We start from the raw sequence: 27,852 nt of genomic DNA on the forward strand, positions 1-27,852 counted from the left end.
TGTAACTCAGTGGTTCTAAGATGTCAGGGTTCCAGGCTGGTCTCTCTAATGCTCTCTGGGTTCCACCTTTCTGGCCATTAAGGGAGTGCAGGTGCTCCAGATTGGACATTGGGCCATCACAGGGCAAACCGAGAGGCACAAAGCACCTGGCCTCTTCCCATCTCTTTTTATTGGAAGGAAACCTTTCCCAGAAGTCATTGGAATTCTGTTCCAGTCTTATTGGCTTCACTTACTCTTGCCTAAACCAATCACTGGCAAAATGACTGTAATTATCATGATTTGCTCTCAGATAAATCAATATTCACCCTGCAAAGTGGCAGAGGGGTCATTTTCCGGGAACACATGGGAGGGTGAAAACCTGAATAATTTCAGTGTTCCATCAGCAAGGAAAAGCCAAGGTACAGATACTCGATGAGCAACCAATGGGTCATCTATTTGCCAGAAGAGTGTTTTTTATTTAAGTACATTATCACTGTTAAGACACCAATAAATAGCTAAGGAAACCTTTAGGGAAAAAATTTAAAAGAATTGAAAAGAGGGGGAGTGGTATAACATTTTTTAAAAATCTACAACTGTTGATTTTGAGACTTCTCATTTCAGACTATTCTTTCTCTATACCACCCCTCCCCACACCCAACCCTCTCTTCATTCTCTTCTCCTTACTTGAGTTTCTTTGAGTCCAGGTTCTTCATGCCTTTGTACTGCTTGACCATCATCTCAATACTATCCTAAGTGAAAACTATGTAGCCTCCCTCCCTTTAATCCCTTCTCTGGAGTGATACATAGACTAAGACACTGTCAGTCAATCAATCAATTTAAGTACTAGTCATGTGTAAACCAAGGACTCTTTCTAGATTGTAACCCAGCAACATATATGGGCTTTGATATATGTTGATTGTCCTCTAAATCAAAGAATATTCCAACTATTGAATAATTTACTAAAATTTCTGAAGATAATTAAGCCCAGAATTCAAAAATTATAATTCATAGTTTACAAGGCCAGAGAAGGTTAATTGCTTGTCTAATTTACTAAAGTGAACAAACTTAGTACCAGAAAATATCCATGTCAAATAAAACTCTTCTACTGAAAGATGAACTGCTGTTCATGACCCCCTTGATAATTTCAGTTTACAAGTTTGAGTATTATTTTCATGAAATTCATTCAGAGAAAACCAAAGTTTCATTAAACTTCTTCACAGATACTTATTTGGGGAATTTGTCCCATGCCTAATAGTATAGTACCATACTTTTCTACCAGGTTTCCTCTAAGATTTGAAGCACCATTTGAAAATAGAGATAGAAGTAATCCTCCCAAGAAAATAGCATAGGTTAATTGTAAGGTTTTATGAGTGAATGTATCTCTGGGGAAGAGGGTAAATAGAAATAGAAAAGCATATACATGAAGGAATGGGTCACTCTTGACAATTTTCCCCAAAATACATTAATTTTATATGGTTCATGTGATATAATCATTCCATGAAAGATTCATTTCAAATTTGGAATGAATTATTGGCTTATTTCTTAAAATTTATATTTCAAGAGATTTGGAATTTAGAGCTTCTAATGGGAGTATCGTTGGGACTTAGAGAAGTTGCTGGCAGTCCCCAAGATCTTTTCAGTGACCATAGCTCCTGGTGGAGAGCTTCATTATCCAAACCCTAAGCAAGGGTTTCTCAACCTGGATGCTGTCGTTTTGGACCAGATCATTCTTTGCTGTCCTGTTTTTTGTACAGTGACTAGCAGGACGCCTGGTCTTCCACACTAGATGCCAGTAGTGCCCTGCCTTCCCAGTTGTGACAACCAGCATATCTCCACACAAATATCCCCATGGGGCAAAATCAGAATTGCCTCCCCCCTTATCTACCCCTCATCACATGGAGAACCACTGCCCTAAACCAAAAGTGCAGGATTTTCCATGCCGTTTGTGACAACACGGATGGAGCTTGAGGGCATTACACTAAGTGAAATAAGCCAGACAGAGAAAAACAAATATTGCATGGTATCACTCATAGGTGGAATCTTAAAAAAAAAAAGAAAATCCATAGAAACAGAGTAGAAAAGTGGTGAGGGTGGGGTATATAGGGAGAGGTTGGTAAAGGGGTACAAACTTTCAGCTATACAATGAATAAGGCCTGAGGATCTAATGTATAACATGGTGACTGTAGCTGATAACACTATATCATAAAATTGAAATTTGCTAAGAGTAGGACTTAAATGTTCTCACCAAAAAAAAAAAAAAAAAAAAGAAAGAAAGAAAAGAAGAAGAAGAGAGTGGGATATTTCAGTAATTCAGTATGGTCTGACATTGTTATAATTTTTTCTTCCAAGGTTTATATTTATATTTTAGTTAACCTGCAAACAGATGCACTTTTACTTATTGGGGTTAATTAATTAAAACAATGACTAGTTCAAAGTTGTTTCCAGCTATCACTTCATTTTTTTATGGAAAAGCTTGCATCATAGATATCAGTACTGATTTAACTATCTATTCCCTTTAAAACCAAAACAAACACAAAATTCCTCTATCCTTGTCAAATTGAAAATGACAATGATTAGGCAATAAAAATGATTAATTGAATCTAAAGGCACAAACAATCATACAAAGATGTTAAATCCCAAACTTAAATTGACTCAAGAATTGAGCTTTCACTCAAGAATAGCATCAGTTTCTCAAAAAGAAATGAATATTAATGTCACATTTTCTAAATTAGTGCTACTTATTTCCTCATGAACATTATGGCTAACATAATACAGGGGGAAGATTTAAAGGAAAAATGTACTACAAATCACCCCAGGACAATAATTCACATACTTGGTTTTTCTTTTATTTTAATCATTTGGAGCTTAAGGTATTATAAACATCATGATCTGTTGGGGAGATTTTTTTTTTCTCCCTGCTGGTTTTAATGATAAGCTTGGAGAACCTGACTAGCTGTTTTAGGCCATTTAATGCATCTGAAATAGCGAAGTAACAGCTGCAAGAAGATCAACCAGGAAAGCAATGAAGAGGAGGCCAGAGCGCCTGAGGTCAGCTTTCTGAGGCTAAAGGAGAGACTGAAAACTGTTCATGAGAAAACCATAAGCGATTCCTAGGAGAAAGGAGGTAGGAAACTGGGCAAGAGACGGGAAAAGTCAAGAGGCCAGTTACCCTGAGGAGTGTTTCTTAAATTTAATGTGCTTAGGAATCACCTGGGACCGTGTTAAGATGCCGATTCTGATTCATCTGGAGTGGGGCCTGACAGCCTGCATTTCTAAGAATCTCCCAGGTTTTGACTCTGCTGGTTGGTGCACGTGCACACTGTGTGTGGCAGGGTTCTAGAACATCCCTCCCCACCCAACATTTCTCTGGAAGTAAAAGTGTGAACTTTGTTCATCATAAAATCTATGAGATTAACAAGGTAAATGAATTCATTTCCCCAAATGCTCAACATGGAGAGATGTGTTTTCTTTATACCTTCTTTAAAGGAAAATAAGAGGTAGACTGCTGCTTTGATATACAAGTTAACTTATTGTTTACAATGTATATCTATATGTAAAGTGTCAGTATGGTTTTTGCTTTTCATATCTCCTTAGGCAGCAAGTTTCTATGATATGTTATCTAATGGAGTAATGAAAGACTCAAATTTCTAAAATCAAAATTAAAGTTAGGTTTGAGTTTTGGATGATGAGTTTTAAATGAGTTTTCCCGCTCAATCCTGAGTTTCAACTCATTCGTTATGACTACCCAGGATGTGCTTTTACCCTAACCATTTGATTCCTTTTAAACCTATGGGAAAACCAAACCTTGGCTTACTTCATACTCTCCCCTTCTAAGCAACTAAACAAGGCCTGATTATGTGATAGGTTTTGGCATCGTGTCAGTGTCAAGGTGCACCAGGAAGAGAAGCAGATACAAAGATGACAGATAGATGAAGTATCCCTGATGCAAAACATTCGTCGGTGAAGAAGAAGCTGGTAGTAAAAATTAGTATTTTTAGGCACAAAAATCTAAAGACTGAACACCAATACTAAGTCGAAGTAATTATAACCTCTTTGAAAAGAGGCTGGCCTATAAGAAAAAGGAATATACACATTTACTCCTATCACAAATATTCCTAGATAGCACTTTGCATTTTCCACAGGCTATCCTTGGAAACAAAACAGATATGTTTAGGCAACTTTTGTACAATTTTCTAGGAACAAAAAATTTCCAAATGTATGACCCTCTTTTTTCTGAAAAAAGAGAAGGAAAATTTTCTCACACAAAGGCTCATCATAAATATTCGTGTCCCAAAATGCCATACACCTTAGTAATCTGTGTCTGGCTTGACAAAAGATTAAAGGTATATACAGTGCTTAGAATTTAAAGGCAGCCATATTTTCCTAAATAAAATGCCCAGTTTTAAACTGATCTAGACAAACTGAAGACACTTTAAGCAAAGAAATTAAGGCAACACAGGCTTATACTGTTCACAAATACCTACCCTATGTGGAACTGTCACCACAGTTGATTTTAAGGCTACAGCTCTGGAGGCAACCATCTCCAAATACACACTTTCTACATTACTTAAAATTTAGAGTATCTCCTCAACTCACCTATTTTGACCACATCACACAAAAAATGTTAGGTGATCATGCTTAGATCATCTGCATGATGGTAGTAATAATTAAACTGTTTAGTTAGTTCATTCAAGCAATTGATAAATTCAGAAGGGGAAAAAAAAATACTTCAAAACTCTCAATAGTTCCATTGGATACAAATATTAAGCTGTGTTAGTCCATGTATTGAATATACTGATAAGCATAACTTGTCATCAGAAGTACAGGAATTCCTGTTCCCAATAATTCCTCCTGCTCTCTAAGAGAGGCAATGGACAGAAGAATCATGTTCCTTTCAATAGTTTATCAAACTCACCCCATGTGATGGGTAGGAGATCCAGCCCAGCTCCCCCTGAATTGTTTTTGAATCCAGTAGATTGACTAAAAGAAAACACAGATACACAAAAACAGTTAAAATGAATGAATTCTATTTACCTCTGTCAAGTTAATGTTGTCTGTTGTTGCTGATATAATAATATCAACGTGTTCAAAAAACACGACTCTGCTCATTCTCATTATATGTGTATGATGAGTAGAAGAAGGGAATTACAAAGAAAAGCAACCACAGGGAAAGTTAAGGGATCAAAAGTTTCTGTGACTTTAAACTGTTTATGTTTGTTGATATATATATTGTATATTTAATATATTGACAGAATAATTACAGGTTTAAAGAGGACACTATAAAAATACAAAATAGGAAACATTAATGCTAACATGAAATCAAAATAACTGCAAAGACCATTAAATTTAATAAATTGACATGATTTCACTATAAATTAGTTAAGTATGCTTCCATAATGAATCGTATTTCTTTTTGTACATATTTTGATATGGCATCTTCATATTGTCCCTGGCCAAAACCAAACATACTGTAATAAATACTGTATAAATTGTGTACTTATGTAATGAACAAAATGCTTAGCTATCAATTTGAGGAGAAGCCAAAGCAAAAATATGTATTATAATAGCACCTTGTAAAGCTTTACTTCTTTAAAAACGGTATTGTTACCCAAAGACTTTAATGATTTCACTCAGAATTTTGTGCTAGTTATTAAAAAGTCTGATGAATAATAAAATATAACAAGAATGTAGTTGCATTTTGAATATATTATTAAAAGAGAAAGGCAAATGATTTATTTTCAACACAGAGAGCATTAATTTGAAATGGACTAGAAAGTAAAATATAAAAAGATACTTTAAGTTTAATTAATAACAAAGGGCTCATGTTGATTGTCAATCTGTTAAATAATGGAAACTATAGTTTTCCCACATCCTTCTTCTAAGTTAGAAAACAACCCCATGATTGATTAATGGAAGATGTAGAGGAAGTTTACATAAAATATGCAGGTATTATTAACATGAACCAGAGCAGGTGAATCAATAAATATAATAACAGACAGTCATTTTGAAGGGTTCCATATATTCACAAATCAAAACATAATGTTAATACATGCAAAGCACAACATGACCATGTGTTGTCAATAAGGGGCTTCCTGATGCATGAAAAGCACCACCCTTTCTTTAATCATCCCAATTATTTTCTTACAAAGGAAACATAAATCATATAAATGTTAAGAAAAAGAATTATATTTGATTGATGTTAGAATTCTAAATTTTCAAGCACTGCTTTTTGAAAGAAGATTTTTGGTTAGCTGGTTAGATGATAAATATACTGGGTGAGTATAAGAAAAATTCCTAATCATTAAGATAAAAAAGATAAAGTTCTCAGAGGAAAAAAAACACATAAACTTAACCTATTACACTGGAATTCCTTAATGATTAAACTTTTTTCCCCTCACAATAAATTAATGCCAGTGAGAAGTAATTATATTTAGATAAAAGAAGAAGATAGTTGCTGCATGGATTACATAGTGTAATTTCCATAATGGAGTTATTTCCCAGGATATCAGTTTGGAAATTAACAGTATGCTTAATTATATTGAAATTATCTCTGGAAAATGACTTTTTTAAAAACTTCTACCAATTAATGTCACGGATAACATTTCAGATTATATAATGTTAAAGAATTTTTGAAAATATGAGAATACATCCTCACCTTTAAAGTATGTTACCAACATTTATTCTGATAAAGACATACCTAGTTCAGTTGTTGGTTCTATCACAGTCAGCGGTTGATTTCTCTGAGTTTTACACAGGATTTGCATCGTAGAATTTACAGGGCCAGTATTCATAAATCATTGGATCACATTTGTAATACCTTCAGGGGTTTAAATGATTCAATGTTTTTGTGTGTATGTGATAATTGATATGTACTAAATGATGAATATATGTTATCCCACCTGCTAAGATGAATGGTTGATTTAATTTCAGTATTAATAACCAGAGGAAAAAAGTGTTTGAGGCGAGGAAGATATAAATATTTTCTCCACTTAGTAAATTACTCATTGGAATGTAGGTTGTTAACTCAAGAACTATACCCTTAAGTTTTCTCTGATGATAATGATGGGGGGGAAAGGACTGGATTTATCACATCGGCATTTGGCTTCTACTCAAAGGAGAAAAGCTAAACCAAAAAGAATTGTATTGCACTGTCAATTAAAATTGGTATAAGAGATTAATTAAATGTATTTCATTTACTCAGAAATTGAATTTTTAGTGCACTCCATTTAGCATGATTGAGGGAACACACAATTAGCAGCATTACTCATGATTCTGATCCGCTTGTCTATCAAACATAATTAGGTCTGCACTGGTTATCTCACAATGTTGTCGTGATGATCAAATAATATAAATTTAGTTAAAGCCACCTGAGGTTATAACATGCTATACAGATTCAATGTTCTTGTAAACTTAAAATATTATCTAACAACAGTTCCAATACAATTCTTCTGAATTGTATTGAAAACCAACCGTCAATATATGGCCTAATAGAGAAGAAAAGTGACATCAAGACACTTTTTTAAAGCACCTGTTTGGGGTTTATAAAGTGTTTTTGTCTATAGCCAAATAAGAACAACACAGTCTAAGCATTCTAGCCACTTAAAGTCAATGGTTGCTAGACTGGAATTTGCCAGCATATAAACCTCAAGTCTCCTGTGATCTGTTGTATAGCAATCTTGAGTGCAGCATAATTGAGATAAGAAGAAGAGAAAATTTAATGGAATTTGAAAGTCAATCTGCTGTGAGTGATGTCTCTGGATACATTGACTAAATCTAACCTTGCAATGCGATGTCTTAAACCCCACACTGATACAGGCAAGAACATTAGTTACTAATGCTTTCCTCTCCCAAAAACGATGTAGACCTGATCATAGCCTTTCAAGTGGTGCCACTATTCAAATGCCAGGGCAGATAGAATTGTGATGTACAAATATATTGCAGTCTGAGTTTTAATGACACTTTGTAACATGGAATATTTATTTTAATTGCTAAAATTTTTGAGTTCACAATTATGAATTTTAACAAAAATCTTAGGAAATTATCCTTAAGAGTAGGTGGGAATATATAAATAGACTAATTCTTTAATGACTGCCTCATGCTAGGTTATTTGCCAAAGATATAAATGTTCTCTTACCAGATTTCATATTCTAATGGTTCATTTCCAAATATTTTTGGTTTGTAACAGAAAATATGTCATTTCATTAATTTCAGAATATTTTCTATTCAAAGAGCTATGTAGCATATATTAACTTCTAAAAGTGATTTAACTTGGACACATTTTGAAGTGTTAGAACTCCACTTGAGATATAAATAGGAGTTTTTGGCAAAAAAAATCATTGTGGGAAGTCTGGGTGGATATGGTTCTGGATGTCTTTCACATGCTTTACTCTGTCTAGTCTCACTGCTTTTAAATAGAAAAAAATGTATAAATAGGTGAAGGGGTTTACATTCATGAAAACAGTAAGGGAATCCTCACTCAGTCTCCTTGAATTGGCTTTCAGGTGGGCACTAACACGAGATTTGCTGGTCAAAATGATGTGTGGTGTCTGATGAGAATTAGAAGGCGTAGAATGAAGTAAAGGAATAAGAACAAAGTATAGGGTAAACTAGCTCATATTGGTTGTAAGTGCTTCTGGAAAGAAGGAACCCTTGCTCTCATTCCTGCCACTGATCTTTACTGTCACTTTTCCCGCTTGGCTGAATTATGGATTTAAGACGCTCAGGAGTCTTGTTCTCTCTTCCCTTCTTACCCTCTGTGATAATGAAGAGGCAGAATCCAATGGCTACTCCTTTGCTCACTGGCATTGACAATGTCAAAAAGAATTGTCTGTGCCAAGAATTTATATACCACCTTCCCTTCTTACTAATAAGAACTCATTAAAATTTTTTAAAGGACTCAGTCATTAAAATCACATTTTGCAACAGATGTTCTCATTTAGTAAGGACAGATTAAAAACTTTGGGTATAAATTTCTGGAGTTTTACATTTAAAGAATCATTAATACACCAAGATTTTTCAAGAGCATTTCAAAATTCTGATTCATAGTGGCTATCTGTCCACTTAGAAAGACTAAGAGTTAAACAAATATTCACATCTTTCAGATTAAGTGCTGCAAATATACAGACAGTACTAAAATAATTTTTAAAATTAAATGCCACAATTTCTTACTGAAGTGGAAGATCATTTCAATTATTCAATAACATATCTATGCTTTGCGGTAATGCTATAGCTGCATTTAAGAAAACATTTAGAAATGTCAAGGTGAACAGTAGGGTTTAATGGCTAAAGAATTTCAGACTTGTAATAACAGACATGTTTTCTTGTAAAACGTTCAGTTATAAGGTGCTTTTATAACCAAGTGCAAATAACTGTGAAACCACTACAGCAGAAAACAAACCCATCCTTTGATTATGTCTTGTTTTTACTAAAAAATAATATTTCCTTTCCTGTTTGTGCCATCACTGTAATTGTCCCAGCCACATTTCTTGTACACTATTTATCTTTATCATTTTCATCTCTTTCTGTTATGATGAAAAGAGTAGCTTTGCTCTAGGTTACAGACAGCAGAAGAGTCCTTTAATCTGCTCCTAAGTTATACTTAAATGTTGCAAATAGAAGAAAATGATACAGGAAGTAATACATTTTGATCTCAGTGTTGTAATTCTCTGTATGGTACTCTGGTCAACCATAACATGGAATCAAGAAATCAAGATGTATTTTCTGACAGGAGTCCACCAAAGTTCAGCTTTTCGTTTTTCCTGTACACACCCAGGTATGCCACAGAGAAGAAATTTAGAGAAGTCAGTTTTATTAATGTACTTATCTATTTCAACATAACTTTTATCTACTAGGATTATATTTGCTTAGTTAACAGCTCCTATAGGCTTCCTGTTTATGTTTATTTCTAACTAAACATAATTAAAACATCTTTGTAATAGATCATTAATATTGTATTTCACAGACTAAAAATTATAAAAATGTTTTAAACTATAAATGAAGTCAACTATAATCTATTAATTGTGGGTAGATAAAACTTCCTGTAATCTATGTTAAATTTTACAGGCATTTTGTGTCATAGAAGTATAAATTTATGATAATTTCTCAATCAAATAACCAAGAAAAATAATTATGTAAAAATTTTTAAAAATGTGTAGTGCTAGACATTTCTGTGAAAAACCCCTTGTTGCATGGTATCAATGGCTTATTTATGGGATACAAGCAGATTTCTGGACAAGGTGGTATACTATCAAATTTTTCTTATTAGCTTTTCTTCCTGGGCAATAATTTTAGATTAACTTCTATACAGGCAGGTCCTAATTAAAGAAGAAACTGTAATTAGCTGACGCATCTCAATCTTTGCCAACAGCAGGAAGAAGTCGTTGGAATCAAAACATAGTCTTACAGTAAGATGTCTTGTGTTCTCATGACTAGAGCAGCTCAAGGAAATAACAGAAACACAGACCAAAATTCTACTTGAAACTTGGATACTTTAGTAAATGTTAACTCTCTGTTGCTTCTAAAGTGTTAAAATTTTCTATTTTTTTCTTTTTAATCTGAGAAACCTGAAGGTCACTCTGATATTAATACTCTTATGGAGAAAACAGCTATTAAAATATCCCTTGGGAATGTGTTCTTATAACAAAATAATTCTTTCAAATAAATGAGTGGGGATGTTCTACTGTCAATGAGGTTTTACTACATTAACAACCTCAGCTTTGATAATGGTCCCTAGAATAGCAGGTCTCTTTGCTTCTGTGCATTGTCAACCTGTATTATGAATCATTTAGACAAGTGAAATGTGTTTCCCAAAATGTAAGGTACTAAAAGTAGAACATTAATGATTATGTAAACATTGTACTTTTTCAACACATTTTAGCTTTTTAAAGTGTTCTAGAACAGAAACATTTGTTTATTTCTACTTTGAAAGGACTTTTTTGACAGATTAAAAAGTGAAAAATGAAAATATATCCTTCAATTTGAAATTATATAAATAATCATTAGGGCAAATAGGTGCTCAAGCATTAGCACATATATTTTGCCTTCACACCATAAATTCAGGCTGTCTTGGTATATATTTTTTATTATATCGCTTGATTATTAACCTTTGACTACTAAATATAAGCTACCTGTTTAGTCAGGGTTTGAACAATGGCTATGAAAATGGAATAGAATGTAGAAGATGGCCTACAAAACAATTCTAATATAGTAGTTATTTTCAAAATAAAAATGTGCTTGTAAGTCCCTTGGATATAAGGATTCAAATTTTAACGTAGGGAACAAAAAGTGTAGTGATGAAATTAAATTTCAATTTAAAAACATTCTTTGGACATTTTTATATCACAAAACTTTTTTTTAATTTTAAAAGAAGCATAATGCAGAATAAATTGGTTTAAATTTCTGGAAAATTAAAATCAGGATATAGCTTTGACTTCATCATATTCTAGAGGATATCTACATCTAGACTTTATGTCATACACCATGACTGTTGTCTACAGACATACACACACACACATATAAACAAACTCTTCATTGTATAAATATGGGTCTTTATAAAGACCCACAAAGGATCCAGTGAAGTGCCACATGCCTATCAGTTTAATTCAAAACTCTAGCCCTTTATTTTTCATATTAGGAGCATAGTGTCAATGGAAAGTATCAAACAATTAGTGCTGTGCTGGTCAGGAAACTTCATTTATCACTGCAAGAGAATGCAGAATTCAGACAAATCTCAGTTTTTTCTTGGTAGTGTAGTCATAATATGAATACCACCTATAGAAGCTTCTATTTTGGGATGGTCTTTTTTGATATTCAATCATGTGCATTTCCAATACACACACGTGTGTGCATGTATACGTTCACACAGAATTTACATTGAGCTTAGATATGTGCTTATTAAAATAGCTATTTCTGAATGTTTGGTTCTTTCAAAAGTGCTTTTTACTTGTATATGTATTTATTATGCATTCATTCAAATTATTTATAAAGTTTTCTAGATATATGCAGTAAAAAAAAATCTGGGTTATAATTATCCCTATCACAGGAAATTAGGCAAATCATTTAGTCTTCTCCCTTTCTTTTTACTAATTTATTGTTATTACTAACTTTATCTTTTTAAAAAAATCTTCCTTATATTCCAGGGACTCTGTTTTAGGCAGCTAATCTTCTGTAAAGATTCATAATGCACTTTTTATAACTTTCACGTCTATGTTAAAAGTTTTTTTATGTAAGTATTCATTTTGTAGTCACCTGTCCCAACTAAGCTGTTATCTTCAAGGCCTTTCAACATGTCGATAACCTTCTTTTTCCAAAATCCAGTAACTAATTCTCAGGTGTGCACTGTTTGGTAAATAAACCAAATTATTGTAGTATGAAAGATGAGTTAATTTTTTTCTTAACATTTTTCTTAATTCATTTTAATGTTTTTTAAATTTATGCCTTTGAAATTAAATGTAGAGTTCTAATGTTTTCACTAGGGCTAGGGTAGTAAAACTTAAGTTTCCAAAGGATCACCTTTGGAAAGGAAAATTTAAAGGGAATGGTTCAGTTACGTAAGGGGACAATACTGTTGGTCATACACATGCGCACACACACACATACATACACACACTCACACACAGTGTTGCACATAGACTTTTCCTCGGAGTGTTGTTCTGCTTAACCAGAGGATTATTTAGACAATCTGCAAGGAAGCGATTGGAAATCAGCTTCCCAGCCTAACTTCTCAGTGTGAAGATTGCTATCATATGCAATAAAAAAAATGTACCTTTCTAAAATCGATAGAATTTTATTTATTGCTAAATTACGTTTGAAAATCAAGAAATAAAGTATATGTTAACTACTAACAAGCTGTTCTCTATTTCCCGTACTCATTCTGAGATAGATAGGGAATGCCTAAATTTCATATTAATTAGAAACCAACTAACTTTATCACTGGCAAAAAATAAACTTTAAAGTCTCATTTTTTATCAAGGGAGGGGGCGGGGGTGGGGGGGGATGCGTGTTATTTTTTTACTGGACCTGCAGAGTTTATTGGTCTATCTTTATTATTTGAAAGACGATAAATTAACCTCTCCTTAGTGAATATATAGAAAATTCAAGATGAAACCATTTTTATGTTGATTAAATAGACTTATCAGCAATAAAATTAACCCAGGCTTCTCCCCTTGCTCCAGTCCCCACTGGGTAATCTGTCAAGAATTTTTGTCTTAAAACAAGAGGCATCTCAGTTTGGAGATTTTGAAGTCACGTTTACATTTTCTTGACTTGAGAGAGCTCTGCAAAATCATATATGAACTAGAACACTAAATAGTAGGGAAAACAGTTGTTGATTCTAATCCATCAGAAGTGAGAAAACAAAAGTTTGTTGCTAAGCCTTCGCTTTTGCTCATGGAAAATGTGCCAGTAGCTTGAGTGGTTAGAAAACTCATTGGGAACCTAAAGGATAACATGTTTGAAAACTTTTTTTCTCATGTTGCAGAGAAGAAAGCAAGGTACTGAAAGCAGCTTTCTGATTTGAAAGCCTGATGTCATCAATATGCTATTTTTGCTCTTTGCCAGGTTAACAGAATTTATTGCAGCAATTAATGCAAAACATATGTGCTGAAACACCCACGTGAAAAATATAATTGCCCCCAACTTAATTTGCTACCTTTCAAAACCCTGTTTTAGCTACCTTTTCTCAATGCCTCCACTTAAATAGAGTACAAGTGTTTTTATGAAAGAGGATATAAGTCTTTATAATTTATTTTCTCATCTTAAGTAATATATAAATTATCTTTCAAATAGGGGAAAGTTTCCATAGAAATTAAAGTCTACTTTTTAGGCCAAGTTCTACTTCCACCCATTACTGACCTTTATGACAATTCCAATAGTTAATTCACACTTCATTTTTATTATATAAAACTAAAAAAAAATCACATCCAGGTTATATTGATAATTGCCTCACAATCTCTGTGTATGGAATTCTTGATAAGAATCTTTCCAGGGTGAGGAAAGGAGTGTCTGAGTGTCAGGAAAGGAAGACAGAGGTAAGAATGCATGAAGAAAAAACATCACAGATCACATCTTTTATTCCTCTATCCACATCAAATTTTTTTTAATTCTTAGTGAGTCCCCAGCCTGAGCAGATAATCATACTTTATGAGGGTAAACACTGCAGATTCAAAGTACTCTTTGAAGTACTTTTTTGAAAGTACTTTGAAGTCTGAGTTTTCACTCCAATACTGAGTATTTCTAAGATTTTTTTGGGGGAGTCAACAAGACACATTGGTATAGTCAGTAGGATTGAGGTTGAGAAGCTAGTGCTTTTCCTGAATAGGAGACCTCTTTAATTTACAGGCATTTGTGTACAAGAGAAAACATATGAGGTTAAAATCAGAAGACAGACAAGAGAGGGCCAGGCTCAGTTACTAATTTATTACGATGAGTTTACTTAGTTTCCTCAGTTGTAAAATGGGAGATGTCATAATACCTACTTTAGGGCAGCTTTAAGATTAAATGAGGTCCAGTAAGTACTCAATGACAATGTAAGGGAAAAATCTTTCCAACCAGTGGAACTCTGTGTAATTGTTATCTGATTACTGGGCATGACACTGAAGCCATATTTAGTCTTGGAATGCCCTGGATTCAACAATTCTATCTTTTATGAAAAACACTAAAGTTTTGATGACCACACAAACATCAGCATCATACAACTACTAACCTACCTCGGTAATACCGCTCCCAGAAACCCTTCCTGGCCCATTCCAGGTTTACTCCCAAAATCAGAAGAGGGAAAATCCTGTTTTAATAAAAAAAACGGTGCCAATCAAATATGGGGCTGTGGGGAAAACAGACAACTTTCGATTGTGCACGGGGTGGGGAGGGGGTTTGTAGAACATGCCCCTTAGCTCTCCCGAGGGACCTAACAGGTGACATCAGTAGATGGTCTTAAAGAAAACTGAAAAAAAAAAAAAAAAAAAGTTCTTCATTTTCTTCTGGAGAGACATCTTTTGAAAATTCAAGAAATAGCAAAGGGGTCGGGAAACACAGCAGCAAGCAGGACAATGGACGTCTCAGGCTCGTCCCAACCGAGCGGGCAGGGTACGAGGCGCTTTCCCAACTCTCCAGGGAATTCTGTGAACCCTGGAGAACCCTGTCCCCCTCCTGCACCTGTCACCTTGCGGGGCCGGAAGTTAGGAGGACAGACCGCGCCAACTATAGACGCCAAGCTGCAAAGACTGCCAGCTATGGAGGGAGGTGGGGAGTTGAGGGTGAGGGCGACAGAGACCTCGGGTCAGAGCCCGTTGGGAAAGTCGGGACTTGCCTGGCGCGTCCGAGCCGCTCGCGCTCTCCCCAGGTAAGGAGAGTCCCAGGTGCTGCGGAGGACGCCTCCTCTCCGAGCGTCGGCAGCTCCGTGGCCGCAGGCAGAGGGCGCACGTTTCCCTCTGGCCCGCCCCGCCTACGCCCGGCCCTAGTTTCCGCCGAACTTGGCGCCCTCGCGCTCCCCTGGCTCCAGCCTCCGCCCCGGCGGCGAGCGTCCGGCGCCGGCCGCCGGCAAGAAGGCGGCCGCCGCAGGGGCTCCGCGCGTGCTCGCCGCCCGCCGCCCGCGGGAGGCCGCGCTGGCTCGCAGCGCCCGGGCAGCGCGCTTTGGCCGCCGGGCTCGGAGACGCTCGCGCACAAAGAACCACCGAACCCCGAGGGCTGAGCTGAGCTGGGGGACGTGGACCCGGAGATGGGCTTTTCTGATCCGATCTTGAATCCGATGAGGAGTGAAAAGTAGTGAATTGTTGGTAGACTCCGTTTTCCCGCCGCACCTATGAGCCTGGTCCCGGCGGCGGAGGAGAGTTTGAGGTTAAGATGCCCTGGTGGTGGGTGTGGTGGCCGCGAGGGCGCCTGCTCACCCCTCGGTTGCCACATCCCTGGAATTCCCCGTAAAGCTCTGTTTCGTGCTAAAATTTCTCAGGGCACACTTTTGGAATTTAATCAGTATTGCATTATCAAATGTGGGAGGTGTGATGCGAAGGAAGAGAAGCGCCATCATACCTCCTGTGGCCGCCCCAGTTCATGGCTAAGGTTATTCACAACAGTTTATTTGTACAGTGCTGCCACTTGTTTTCCCCCTCAATCCTCGCCTATTATTCTGACTTCACCATGTTGGTTTGGATTATGTGGATTTTCACCCTCTGCTTTGACTGGAACAGCAGGACATGGTTTAAAAATGAAGGGAGGGAGGGGGTTCCCCACTCAGGGCTTCCAGTTTAATAACATCACTCCAAGTTGGGGGCTTTACTGCTGAACTGGTTTTGATTCCATCCATCCTCCACATGCATAGGCCCAGGCTTCCAAAGGGGTTTGGCTTACACTCTCAAAACTTTCCTAGACAAAATATTTTCTTCAGGGGAAAAATCAAAAGCGTGTGAACTTGAGAGGAGAAACAAAAGCACGCAACGCCCCCCAAACCCGCACCCCGCCCCAAACACACACCCTTTTGTGTGTGTGTGTGCAGGTTTTTAGAGATCTACTAAAAATTGATTAGCCAGATGTTTGACGTGATAAATATTTTTCTTTTAAGCAAAAGACAAATATTATCATTGGTTTTAGAATCTTTGCATTTCTCTACCTCTCCATCTTTCTAAACGACTTTTTATTTTCTTTTCTCTTGCAAAGACGTTTTTTCTCTTTGTAATCCACCACCTTTTTTTTTTTTTTTTTAATTTCACATAAAGCTGGTAGGAGGCAAACTAAAACTTGCTGACTTTCAGACTTTTCCAAGAGGAAAACTTCTGCCAGATTCCAAGAACTACCTGATTCTAGGGAGCTGGTAACAGACACAGAGAGTGAAATCAAGGGGTGCACATGTGCCCACACCCTGATTTCCAGGAGGGGTGTCTGCCTAGATTGATTTGTGTCTTGGAATCCTTTGCATTTTATAAACGTCCAAGAATGTTTTTATTTCTAAAGTCATTACAGAAGAATTAAGGTTTTCAAATTTCTTAGAAATAAATTTCTAATCCTGGTTTACAGTATACCTGGATGAATAATATAATGAACGTTTTACACCACCAGTCATCCCTTTATTTGAAAAATCTGTGGAAAGCTACTTGTGCACTTGGTAAAAGCCCTGCTCTGACCCTCCCTGGTGATAAAATCCAGATCTCTGAAAACAGAATCAAAAAGGGGGCACCTGCATCTATTTTTCTAAATCTTTTATCAAACAGGAATTAAAAGAACAAGATTTATTAAAAGTTTTAAAGACAAGTGTGTAAAAAATAAAGTTGAGGATCTTCACAGAAAATGATTTGCAAAACAGTGTTTTTCCAAGAAATACATATTTCTCCTTCCATCTAGTATTTATGCCAAACAAAATCATTGGAAAATGACTAAAATCAAAGGTAACCCACATCACAGATCTACTAGTAAGTAAATGTCTGTAAGAACTTATCGAGTTTTGATGATTTGTGGAAAGTTTTATTAATATTTTCTTGAAGATTTTATGACTTGGAGAATGTAACTCTCAAGAACAGTTCTTGCTGTTTCCATTTGTGTTGAAGTTAGTAAATCAAATATACTGTGGAAATATGTTTTGCCTCTAAAAATCCTTTGCATATGTAACTGATTATTTGATGTTTAAAAATTGCATGTATTTTATTTCAGAAAAAAGTCCAGAGTTTCAGAAACAATTTTAACATTTAGGGATCTTCATAAAGAAAGTTATTTTGAGAAACTATTAAAAGTGAAGGACTCTTAAAGAACACACCAAAATTTGAATATTAAAATGTGGATAATATATAGACACGATAAAGAATCTTATTGTCTTTTCTTTAAAGATAATAAGTTTCTTATGAATCAAGGTGAAACTACTAAATTGTTTATAAAAGCAAAGAGTAAACAATCATTATATTCAAGTAATAAAAATCTTCACATGAAACTCCCTAAATCTACTACACAATGTTAAAAAAATACCTTTAAGTTCTGATTGTACACAACGTTTTGTTTAAAATGTTTGTGTTCATTTTATGTACTTTTCATTGTAGCTCCCAATTACTAGTGTTTCATGGGAAAGACAACTTTATATAAAATGCAACCATAATCTTCCACGGGGTAATGTTGTTTTGTTATATGTAGTTTCCCTTTTATGGTTCCAGTTGCTTCTGAGTTATAAACATATTCAATTGACTTTATATCTTGAAATGGGTAGAAAAATCATATTAACTACAGTACCAATAATAAGAAAGTATAAAATTGAATCTGTTCATAGTTACGATGAAGCTGGTTTGTCCTTATGAATCTATTGTTATTGCAAGAATATTTACTATTTAAGAGTTTTTAATTTCTCATTTATCACAAGGACAAGAATGGCGTGATATATAAAACATAAGAGTAAGGAGAATGGGGTATCCAAGTGGACATTTCCCCACTTGAATTATTATTATCAATATTAGTCTTTAGGAAGATATAGATTCAGAATGAATTAATTTCATGATAGATTTTGAGAGGTTGCAAGAAGTTTCTTTCCGGCACAATCAAAATATTATCGTAGCAATTCAGGTTGTCAGTAAAAGCTTAAACAAATTTGCTGATAATCCTGTTAATGACCTAGGTCAAGTGTTAACTGTTGTGGGTTATAAAATAGTGAAATTAAGGTTTCTCCTACCTCCAGGCAAATAGCAAAGTTATAACTGTTGGGGGGAAGTAGGGGCGAGCTATTAGGAAAGCTATTAAATTACAAAAATGTATAATGCATTCAATTATTTAGTCTAGAATGATAAAATGCTATTAAAAGCAAATGTAAACTCTCTTTAAAAAAAACTATAAAGGTGATATGACAGCTTAGTTCTCTATTAATATTTCAACCACAATGTATTATTATTTGAGGATAAGTGTTTATACATGAAAATGATGCCAAGTCATACTGATTTTTAAAAAGGGAAAAATCTATTATTTAAATGTTTATTGTCTCCATCATTTGCTTAATATTCAAAGGGAAGCATACAGTGTTCATCTCTAAGTTTTACTTTTAAGCTTTAAACGATCACATAGTATCCTTTTGTACTTAAGTGACTTACGTTCAGTGAAATACATTTCATATAGTGTGCCTACCACTCCAATAAAAGTCTCCCAAAAAAAGTAGTATATGTATGAAGATTGAATTTTATTCACTTTAATTTTGAAAACTAGTTTCCAGTGTAAAGGACTCTATAGGTAAATGTTAATCTAAATTACGAACACTTTTGGATAGAAAAATGATTTAGTATATTATGTACTGATGAATAAGCAGTGCATTCTGCCTCAGAAAGCTTCAAATGTAGAAGTGTCTAAAGAGATTACTTTATCCACTGCTAAAAGAGATTAAACAAACAACAGTCAATTCTTTACTTTATATCAAGTTTTAACCTCTTTGTAAAGTTATTTTTATTTAACATTATCATCATCCATCTGGGATGGGAACAGGGAGCAAATATATAAACTTTTCTAATAATACATAATGTAACAATCCTATTTTGTCATGAAAAGTAGTTGATTTCCCATGGAAGTTTTTTCTTAGTGTGTCATGTAAACAGACCTGGTAAGATTTTAATAAAGTTCCCTTCAGCTTTTGTAAAGTTTCTATTTAAGTATATAGGCCAATTCTTGATTTAAGTAATCATCAGAATTATAAATAATTATCATCAAAGAAGCCAGTCATAGAAAGTATCATCTGGAATCATTTTCTTGAAGGCATATTAGAAAGTTATCTGTAACCGGATTAATAAAAGGAAAGTTCATACTAAACTTTTTTTCTAAGTATTTTTCTCTTATCATGGACCCATGGCATTTCAAAATTGAAATTTGATTATCAATTCTCAGATTAAAAAAAAAAGTCACACAATGACACATTTCCTAGCAATTAACTCAGTGGTTAGGTTTTTGTTCTCTTTTAGTTCTATCATGACTATCTTCATAATAGATTGCAAAATAAATTCTAGTAGATTTCTAGTAAATTTTCTATAGTGTTGAAATATAATTTTTAACATATCATTTTAAATACAACCTAGTATTTTGTATTGCAGTTCTCAAAATTTATATTAGAAACCTTTATTAATGAGATTCATTTTATCATTATTCCTTCCACCCAATATATGAATTTTCATAAGCATTGCTTTTTATTCAAATGACATTGTTAGAAGAATTGCATAGAAATCTTGGCACATATTTGGATTTTTCACTTTTCATGTTGTTCAACTCTACTACTATGTCCCAAGCTATTGCATTAATATTTGAAATCTTACTCAAATATTACCCAAGTTAAATCATTCATTTTACATTTTGTTTCAAAGCTTCCCTTCATGACCTCAGAAGAGAAAGGAGACTACCATAGGACGTGATCTGGAAAGAATAATCCCACAAACAATGGATAGATAAACTTTTGCCCAAGCAAATTAAATGTAATTATGTCAGCTTTCTGAATATATTCACCTTTTTATATACATATTGTCAATGTGTATCTGCCTGTATAATAATATGCATTATATACCCAAATATACATAAGGTGTGGCTTAAAAGCAATTTGCATTCGATAATTCCTATTTCATTAAATTAATATTCATTAATTTTATGTAAGTGTCAATAAGTTTAAAAGCTCTTTTTTTTTCTTGCAATTTACTGAAAGGTTACATTTTGCACACAAATAATGACTCTCATTAATGAGTCGCTATATCCCTGTGCATTATTAATTCACTACAATCCATTATCTAAATAGTTTATAAATATTCCATCTGGAGAAATACAATTTATCATAGCAATATGGGAATAATATTACTGTTTTCTACTATTATCAATACTTTAATATTTTCAAAGAAACAAAAAGAATAAACACTAATTTTAACATACTTATATGTTACTCATTATACAGATAACTACGCTTGCCTTTCATTCATAAAAAATGATTGACCATTACTTTCAAATAAACATTTTAATTTGATTTGTAAAAAAAAGTCACTTGAAGGTAAGATAATTTCTTGATCCTTTTATTTTAGAATTTTTAATTTCCCAATAAAAAAAGACAAAAAATTTAATGAAATCTGCCAAGTTGATAAAAGCAGTCACTAAGGAAAGAATGAAATTAAACTGCTCTATTAGCAGTGAAAGTAGGTCACCAAATATGAGAGGCAGTTTTTATATTTAATTAAAAAGTTTCTAAATATTTTTGAGTTTTTACTTGTGTTTTTAAAAAATAATATATACAATATACAACAGTACTGGCTTGCCAATATATTTTTTAGTTAGTGACATAACATAAAATGTAGCATTTGCACATCAACTTCTCAGTATTGCTAAATTGCTAAATATTGTTATAAGTTCAAAATGATTAAGAGGAAATCAAAGTTGTAAGTGTTGCTTGAAAGCAATCAATTATTCAGAAAAGTTTTTCTTAAGAGTTAGCGATTATATTCACAAATCATTAGGAATAGATCATAAAAGGTATACAGGAAAAAGGCAATGTCTCTATTAGGCACAAAATCTTATAGGAAACATTGGTGTCCTTAATATTAGGTTTGCACTTTAATCCATTGAAAAGGGATGAATGCCCATTAGGAGGAAAATAAATAACCCAGCACTAAGGAAATACCCTTTGCTGCATATGAACATTCTTTCTTAATTTGCTGTTCAGTTATTTACTACACCTACCCAGGAGTTTTCACTATTCATTAAATACATTCTCCTATTCGTATATAAGCCCTTAAACAAAGAAAATCCAATCTCAGCTTATTGTAATTCCTGCAAATATTACTTGTGTTAACGTGGCATATGCTGCTCATTAGAACCTGTACCACAGAGCAAACCACCGCCTGGCGGGATACACATCACTTCAATACAGCAGTTGCAACATAAACACACACACACACACACACACACACATCTCCGCTTCAACAAACTCTGATTTCGCTTTAGCCCATTCTTAAATGCCATGATCCTAAGTTGGAACAACCTGTCATTACCTTTAAACATACTAAAGAATCTAGAGAGGAGGGTGGAATATTCTTTTAAACTTCTCAGAGTACTACATGGTCATAATTAGGAAATAAAATACTGCCATGACTATTTGGCAATTAACATACCGGGTTGTAAAACTGGAGGATTTTTCTTTCTTTCTGCTTAAAATTGGCAAACAAGATAATTGCTTGAATTGGTATCAGATTTAAAACACATTTTAGGTTTAGGTAATCCAAAATTATCTCTTAGAGTGTTTTAGAAGACAGCCGAAAATAAAAGCACCTCTTTAGTTTACTCTGAGAGCAAACTGCTTTATTCGGAGGGACCTCGAAGACCTGAAAAGGCTTCGGTGAGAACGTGCTTGGAAGAGCGTTAGCCCCGCGGGGCAGGGCTGTGCGCGTCGCTGTACCTGGCTTACCTTCATTGGAAGGTTGGAGAATCAGTTCCCCGAAGCAACTGAGAACAGAGCAGCTGAGAAGGAGGAGGATGGAGAGGTGACAATCCATGTTGCTGGTGCAGAGGGCAGTGAGAGGAGCATATCTCCATGAAGCATGCCACTGATGTGAGGGGGAGCGCTCTGATTGCTGGAGAAGTTACCATGCTCCGCTCGCAGGCTGATGTCAAGTTTGACACTGGAGATAAGGAGGAGTCTGGCTGCCTTTCCTGGAACCTCGCTCAGGGACATCCCTGGGTCCTAGTGCCGTCGGAAGCGAGCGCGGAAGAAGAACAGGACAGCGCGCGGGGTCTCGCAGACAGCTCTGAAGCACCGAGCTGGGGCGGAAGGGGGTGGGGGTCGCGGGCGTCACCAAAGACGCAGGAAATCCCGAAGTTATGATGGTGCGGTGGTGGAGGGTAGCGGTGAGGAGAGAAAAACACCCCCTCCTTATTTTCAATGGAAAGCAGCTATTTTATTGTTTGCAGTACATGCTCTTGTAGGTTAATCCCCTGAAGAAACCAGAAACCCTGCTAGAGTGTCATATGGCAGAGTGAATGGAAAAGAAACTGAAATGCCAGAGAAATGTTTGTTATTAAAAGAACAGGAGCCCTTCATTTAAAAGAAAAGATTGTTGATTGTATTCAAAGGAAAATTGGGATTATTCCTTCACTGTGTTCAGTGGGATCATAACTCTTCGCAAGCCCTTTCTGGTGCAGAAAGACACTAATACGCACCCCAGATCAGAAAGTCTCTTCACTTCTACACCAAGTGGTGTCAGGACTTTTTAAAGAGATTTGGCACAGGATTTCCGTGTGCATAAAGTGCACTTTGGTTTTCCAAACTAGGAAGTAACCTTCAGCATCCAAAGGAAGTGAGCAAACCCAGCCCTAGGAATAGCTGCAGGTCAGCACGCATCCCTTGTTCTATGCTGTGGGTATAAATAAGAGTAATAGAAGTCAAGCCTGAAGTTCTTGACAGCGCGTCACTACCCTCCCTCCTTCACTATCTAGCATTCGGATCTCTGAGTTCTGTGAGATAAACAATGCATAATTCACAGCTTCCCATTTAGCTTTCCAGCCACTTCCAATCTGATAATAGTTGGAAGCTGTTCTTTAGCATTCCAAATCCAAAGACTAAATAATAGTGTCCTTACACTTTCTCACTTACTTTACACCATGGTTATAAATGGTTTCTCTTATTTCCAGTTCCCTTGCTGGACAACATAATTGCAATCTATTTCAGCCAAATAATTTTGTAATTTCTATTTTGAGAACTATTCTTGCGTATCTTTAAAATATTCCCCAGAAAATGATCACTCAAATATCCTCCTGCTCATCAATCTTTTCCTATTCTAAACAGAAAACAAGACTCTTACATTCCTTGCACAACTCTGGAAAGTAAAGGTAAGTTGACAGCTGTAAGATCAGTGATCAATTTTAGAGCTTTAAGTTGTGGAATCTAAATAAGGATTTGAAAGGCTTTGCTAATAAGTATTCTTTTCACAAACACTATGTTTTTAATGAGAGAACATGATTTTCACATGAATTTAAATAAGTGGCTTCTGATACTAGTTTGTCTGCTGGGATCAACGGTTGGGGGTGGGTGGGTAGAGGAAGCCAGGAAAAAAGAGTGACTGCTAACTTTTTGTGTGTGTGCCTTGTTACTTTGTATCTCTAACTTCTTCCCACATTATGTCACCGGAGGCTGTAGAACCCCCTTCAAGTGCCAAGTCTGTCAGAATTGAAAATAATGACAGGTACTGAACAGAAGATTCAGATAGTGGTGACTCTGGCACTTTTTAAAGTTCCAACACAATTTTAGTCTTTCCATTGTTCTAGGTTCAGATAAATTTTTTCTGAAACTTGAAAGAAAAATAAAGCCTTATTTGGAAGTGACAAAATTTAAAAACATTTTGGAAAAACATGGCAATGTGCTGATATCCATGTATACTGGCTTCCCCTTACACTACTTCTCTTTTCACACTTAAACCGCTTGTCACTGTGGAAAGAGGCATTCATGTTTGAAAGAAGCTACAATAGTGTGAAAATAAGTAAAAAGCAATTCCTGGCCTGGGAATAGAAAGTAAATAATATAGGATCTCTCAATTATAGACTCTCTAGCTCAAGAGACATTGGACAACAAGAAGTTTCCATAATCTGAATGCCATTTTGAATAGATGTGAAAAAGAATGATGTCAGCAAACATAGGGGTGCAAGGAATTTAGCCAAAGTAGTAGTAGGAGGGATAGAGGTGTGGGCAGCCAATTCAGGGAAAGCCTCATCAAAAAAGTAATAACTGAGTTGTAGTTTGAAGGATGAGTAGGAGTTCGCTAATTGGAGAATGGTTTGGAAGGCACTGCAGGCAAGCAGATGGAACATAAACAAAATCATAATAGTTTCCAAGTCAGGGCAAAAGAAAGCATCTGACATGTATAGAGCAAAGAGCATATGTGGTACCAAAAGGGCTAGGATACAGGAAAGAGAAGAGGAGGGGGGACAGAGTAGTAGGAGATGTTCCCTGAAAGGCAGATTGGAAACTGCAGAAATTTCTATGCCACATGTCAATGATTTTACAATATATTCTAGATGAAAGAGGGACATAAAAAGCGTTTCAGCAAGTAAGAACTTGATCATATCTGGGTTTTAGGAAAAAAATTTACTGATAGCATTGAGCATCTCCACCTGTTGTATAGGGTCCACCTGCTATTGAAGTACCTGGAATACTTATTAAAAGTGCACATCCCCTGCACATTGTTAGAGCTTGGAGTTGAGGCCACTGGCCAATGAACTCACAAGTGTAGGTAGTGTGCTACCTGAGGGGCAAGTTTTTCGCTAACACCACAAGGGTCTCTGGCCCAATGAGTGGAGTTTGATAGTAATACTTGCTACAAATGTATGATTTTAATGTATGAAAGCTTTAAGGAGAGATGAAAAAACATTTTTAAAATGGCCTGTGTTTTCTTCTGCTTTTCTCCATTATTTCTCACTTAGGACCTCTCAGACATTTCTGTTTTCAGACTAACTTGATGTATCCTGTTGTAAGATCCTAAAAAGGGAGCTCACTCAGTGGGTTTGATGTGGTGATGCTTGCCCGGGAAGTTCTGCGCATGCGTGGCACCATCTCCTATGAACACCCATGGGAGGTCATGCCTGATCTCTACTTCTACAGAGATCCTGAAGAGATTGAAAAGGAAGAGCAGGCGGCAGCTGAGAAAGCTGTGAGCAAGGAGGAATTTCAGGGTGAATGGACTGCTCCAGCTCCTGAGTTCACTGCTACTCAGCCTGAGGTGGCAGACTGGTCTGAAGGTGTGCAGGTGCCCTCTGTGCCTATTCAGCAGTTCCCCACTGACTGGAGTGCTCAGCCCGCCACTGAAGACTGGTCTGCAGCTCCCACTGCTCTGGCCACTGAGTGGGTAGGAACAACCACTGAGTGGTCTTACACTGTTCTTCCACAAACTCCTAAAATGGAAATAGGTTGACGGAAAATAAACGGTTTCTTAAAAAAAAAAAAAAAAAAGTGCACACCCCTTCTGCCCACCACAGGCTCATGGAATCTGAATCTCTGAGGTTGGGACCCAAGAACTTGCAACTTGACAAGCTCTGCAGGTAATCCTTTTGATCCCTGACATTTGAGAACCACTGCTGAATGTGAAGGAGGGAAAATCTGAGGCAGAATGGTGAGATTTGAAGCCATTTTTAAATAACTAATAAGGAACTGAACTAGAATCCATCTGACAGAAAGAAGGAAGATACATGATGAAATTAAAATACACGTTTGAGGTGAAACAAACTATATACCCCAAAGGAAAAAACTGGATTTTGGGGGCTGAGGAAGAGGGAGATGACTAAGACATTTGCAATATTTAATTCCCCTCATTGTTCAGTTCAACAGAAGGTGAGTGCCTAACATGTGCTTAATCATGTGCTAGACACTGAGGTCAAAAACATGAATAAGAGGGCACTTTAAAATAATTCAGAATCACAGCAAGAAATTATGCAAGTGTTAGATAGAGTTGCATGTAGAGTATTTTCATAGTACAACGTGGAGGGGTGGGGGTATCTCAAGTTAGAAATTAAAGGGAAATTCCTTGGAATAGATGGCAATTGAGCGGCACCTGGATAGATGTGTTTTAAAGAACAGAGTTCGGAGAAGAGAGATTAAACATGAAAAGCATGCTTTTTGGAGGAAATAACATATACCTCTATTACTAGCGCATGGATTTGGAGGCAGTGTCAAGGGGTATGGGTAAGAGGAGACAGGAGGGTTAGGGAGGAGCAAGGTTCTAGTGAATTCTGTGAGCTGTTCTAAGGAGCCTGGACTTGAGGGTGATGTGAGGCAGAAGAGAGATGTGTTCAATTAGCATTTTAGAAAGATCATTTTGACATAGTTAAGTGGGGAGGGTAAAACGGAAGCAAAAACACCAATTAGGAGCCAAGAGACCAATTAGGATCCCTTCACAATAGAATAGCCAACATCAGCAGAGGTACAAGTGGGGCTCTTGAACCAGACTGCCCTGGCTCTGTTACTCTTAGTAAAATTCTAATAATAATAGATCCTATCTCATAGGGATGTTGTAAGGATTATATGAGATTTGGGATGGTACAGATAAAGTGTAAGCCTAGTGCTTGACACATTAAAATCATTCAATATATTTTTTTAATCTTGATCTAGAAAAGAGATCTAGAGGGTCTCATACTGAGCAGTGATGGTAGAACTACAAATCACACAAATGTAACTGGGTGGAATTGGCAAACAACTTCATAGATTGATTAAGAGCAATGAGGTAGTTGGATATGTCTAGGAGGCCTTTCAATCTGTGGCTTGAGTGAGGAGGTAGTTAGGACTGCAAGAGAGAGTTGAGAAGAGAGAATGGGCATAATACAAAATTTCTATTTTAGGTTTATATAGATGAAGTGACCTGAGGGAAAGCCAAGAGTAGATGAACTATTAGGAGACAAAGACTTTGACTGGAATTGTTCCTTTGGAAATAATTTCCTCTGCAAATACAGGTGACCCTCTGTTCCTCAGATGCTGAACCCCATAATATGGAGGGCTGACTGTATTGATTGTGCTTCTAATTTTATGTAAGGGACTTGAGCATTCACATATTTTGGCATTCAAGGAGGTTCTAGAAAAATCCCTGAAGGATGCTGAGGGAGGGACCACTGTAATTAGTATGAAAAAATAAGTAGGTTCATTCATGTAAGCAAAGTGTTGGCAGAAAGATCAGTTGGCCAAGAATGAAAGCCGAGCATATACCAATGTGGGCAGACCTCGGAGATACTACAGGCTGGTTCCAGACCACCACAGTAAAGCAACTATGACAATAAAGAAAGTCACGCAAATTTTTTCGTTTCCCAGTGCATATAAAAGTTATGTTTACACTATACTGTAGTCTGTTAATCATGTCATAGCATTGTCTAAAAAAAACCAATGTACTTTAATTAAAAAACAATTAATTAATTAGTAACATCAAAGATCAC

The 27,852-nt window shown here is 35.9% G+C and overlaps 1 protein-coding gene, 1 non-coding gene and 1 pseudogene across 5 annotated transcripts in view; 2 read left to right on the forward strand and 1 right to left on the reverse strand.

Moving 5' to 3' along the window:
- EPHA3 (EPH receptor A3) overlaps nucleotides 1-22,532 on the reverse strand; it is a 367,043-nt gene extending 344,511 nt beyond the window's left edge. For 3 of the 4 annotated variants that reach the window (XM_059921355.1, XM_059921353.1, XM_059921352.1), the window contains exons 1-2: nucleotides 22,352-22,532; nucleotides 4,895-4,959 (exon numbers count right to left, since the gene is read on the reverse strand). In XM_059921355.1, coding sequence (XP_059777338.1) covers nucleotides 4,895-4,959; nucleotides 22,352-22,439 — 153 coding nt within the window. In that variant the 5' untranslated portion in view covers nucleotides 22,440-22,532. Of the gene's footprint in view, nucleotides 1-4,894; nucleotides 4,960-14,684; nucleotides 14,748-22,351 lie in introns of those variants that run through there. The other variant, XM_059921356.1, reaches the window with a different exon arrangement.
- A 1,586-nt stretch (nucleotides 22,533-24,118) lies between these two features.
- On the forward strand, nucleotides 24,119-25,847 carry LOC132364418 (small ribosomal subunit protein uS2-like; annotated as a pseudogene).
- On the forward strand, nucleotides 25,112-25,261 carry LOC132365602 (small nucleolar RNA SNORA62/SNORA6 family). The gene has a single exon (XR_009503132.1). It is a non-coding gene; the product is annotated as a small nucleolar RNA SNORA62/SNORA6 family (small nucleolar RNA).
- Nucleotides 25,848-27,852: the final 2,005 nt, after the last annotated feature.

The sequence above is a fragment of the Balaenoptera ricei genome, chromosome 4, assembly GCF_028023285.1.
Source record: "Balaenoptera ricei isolate mBalRic1 chromosome 4, mBalRic1.hap2, whole genome shotgun sequence".
Taxonomy (NCBI): Eukaryota; Metazoa; Chordata; class Mammalia; order Artiodactyla; family Balaenopteridae; genus Balaenoptera; species Balaenoptera ricei.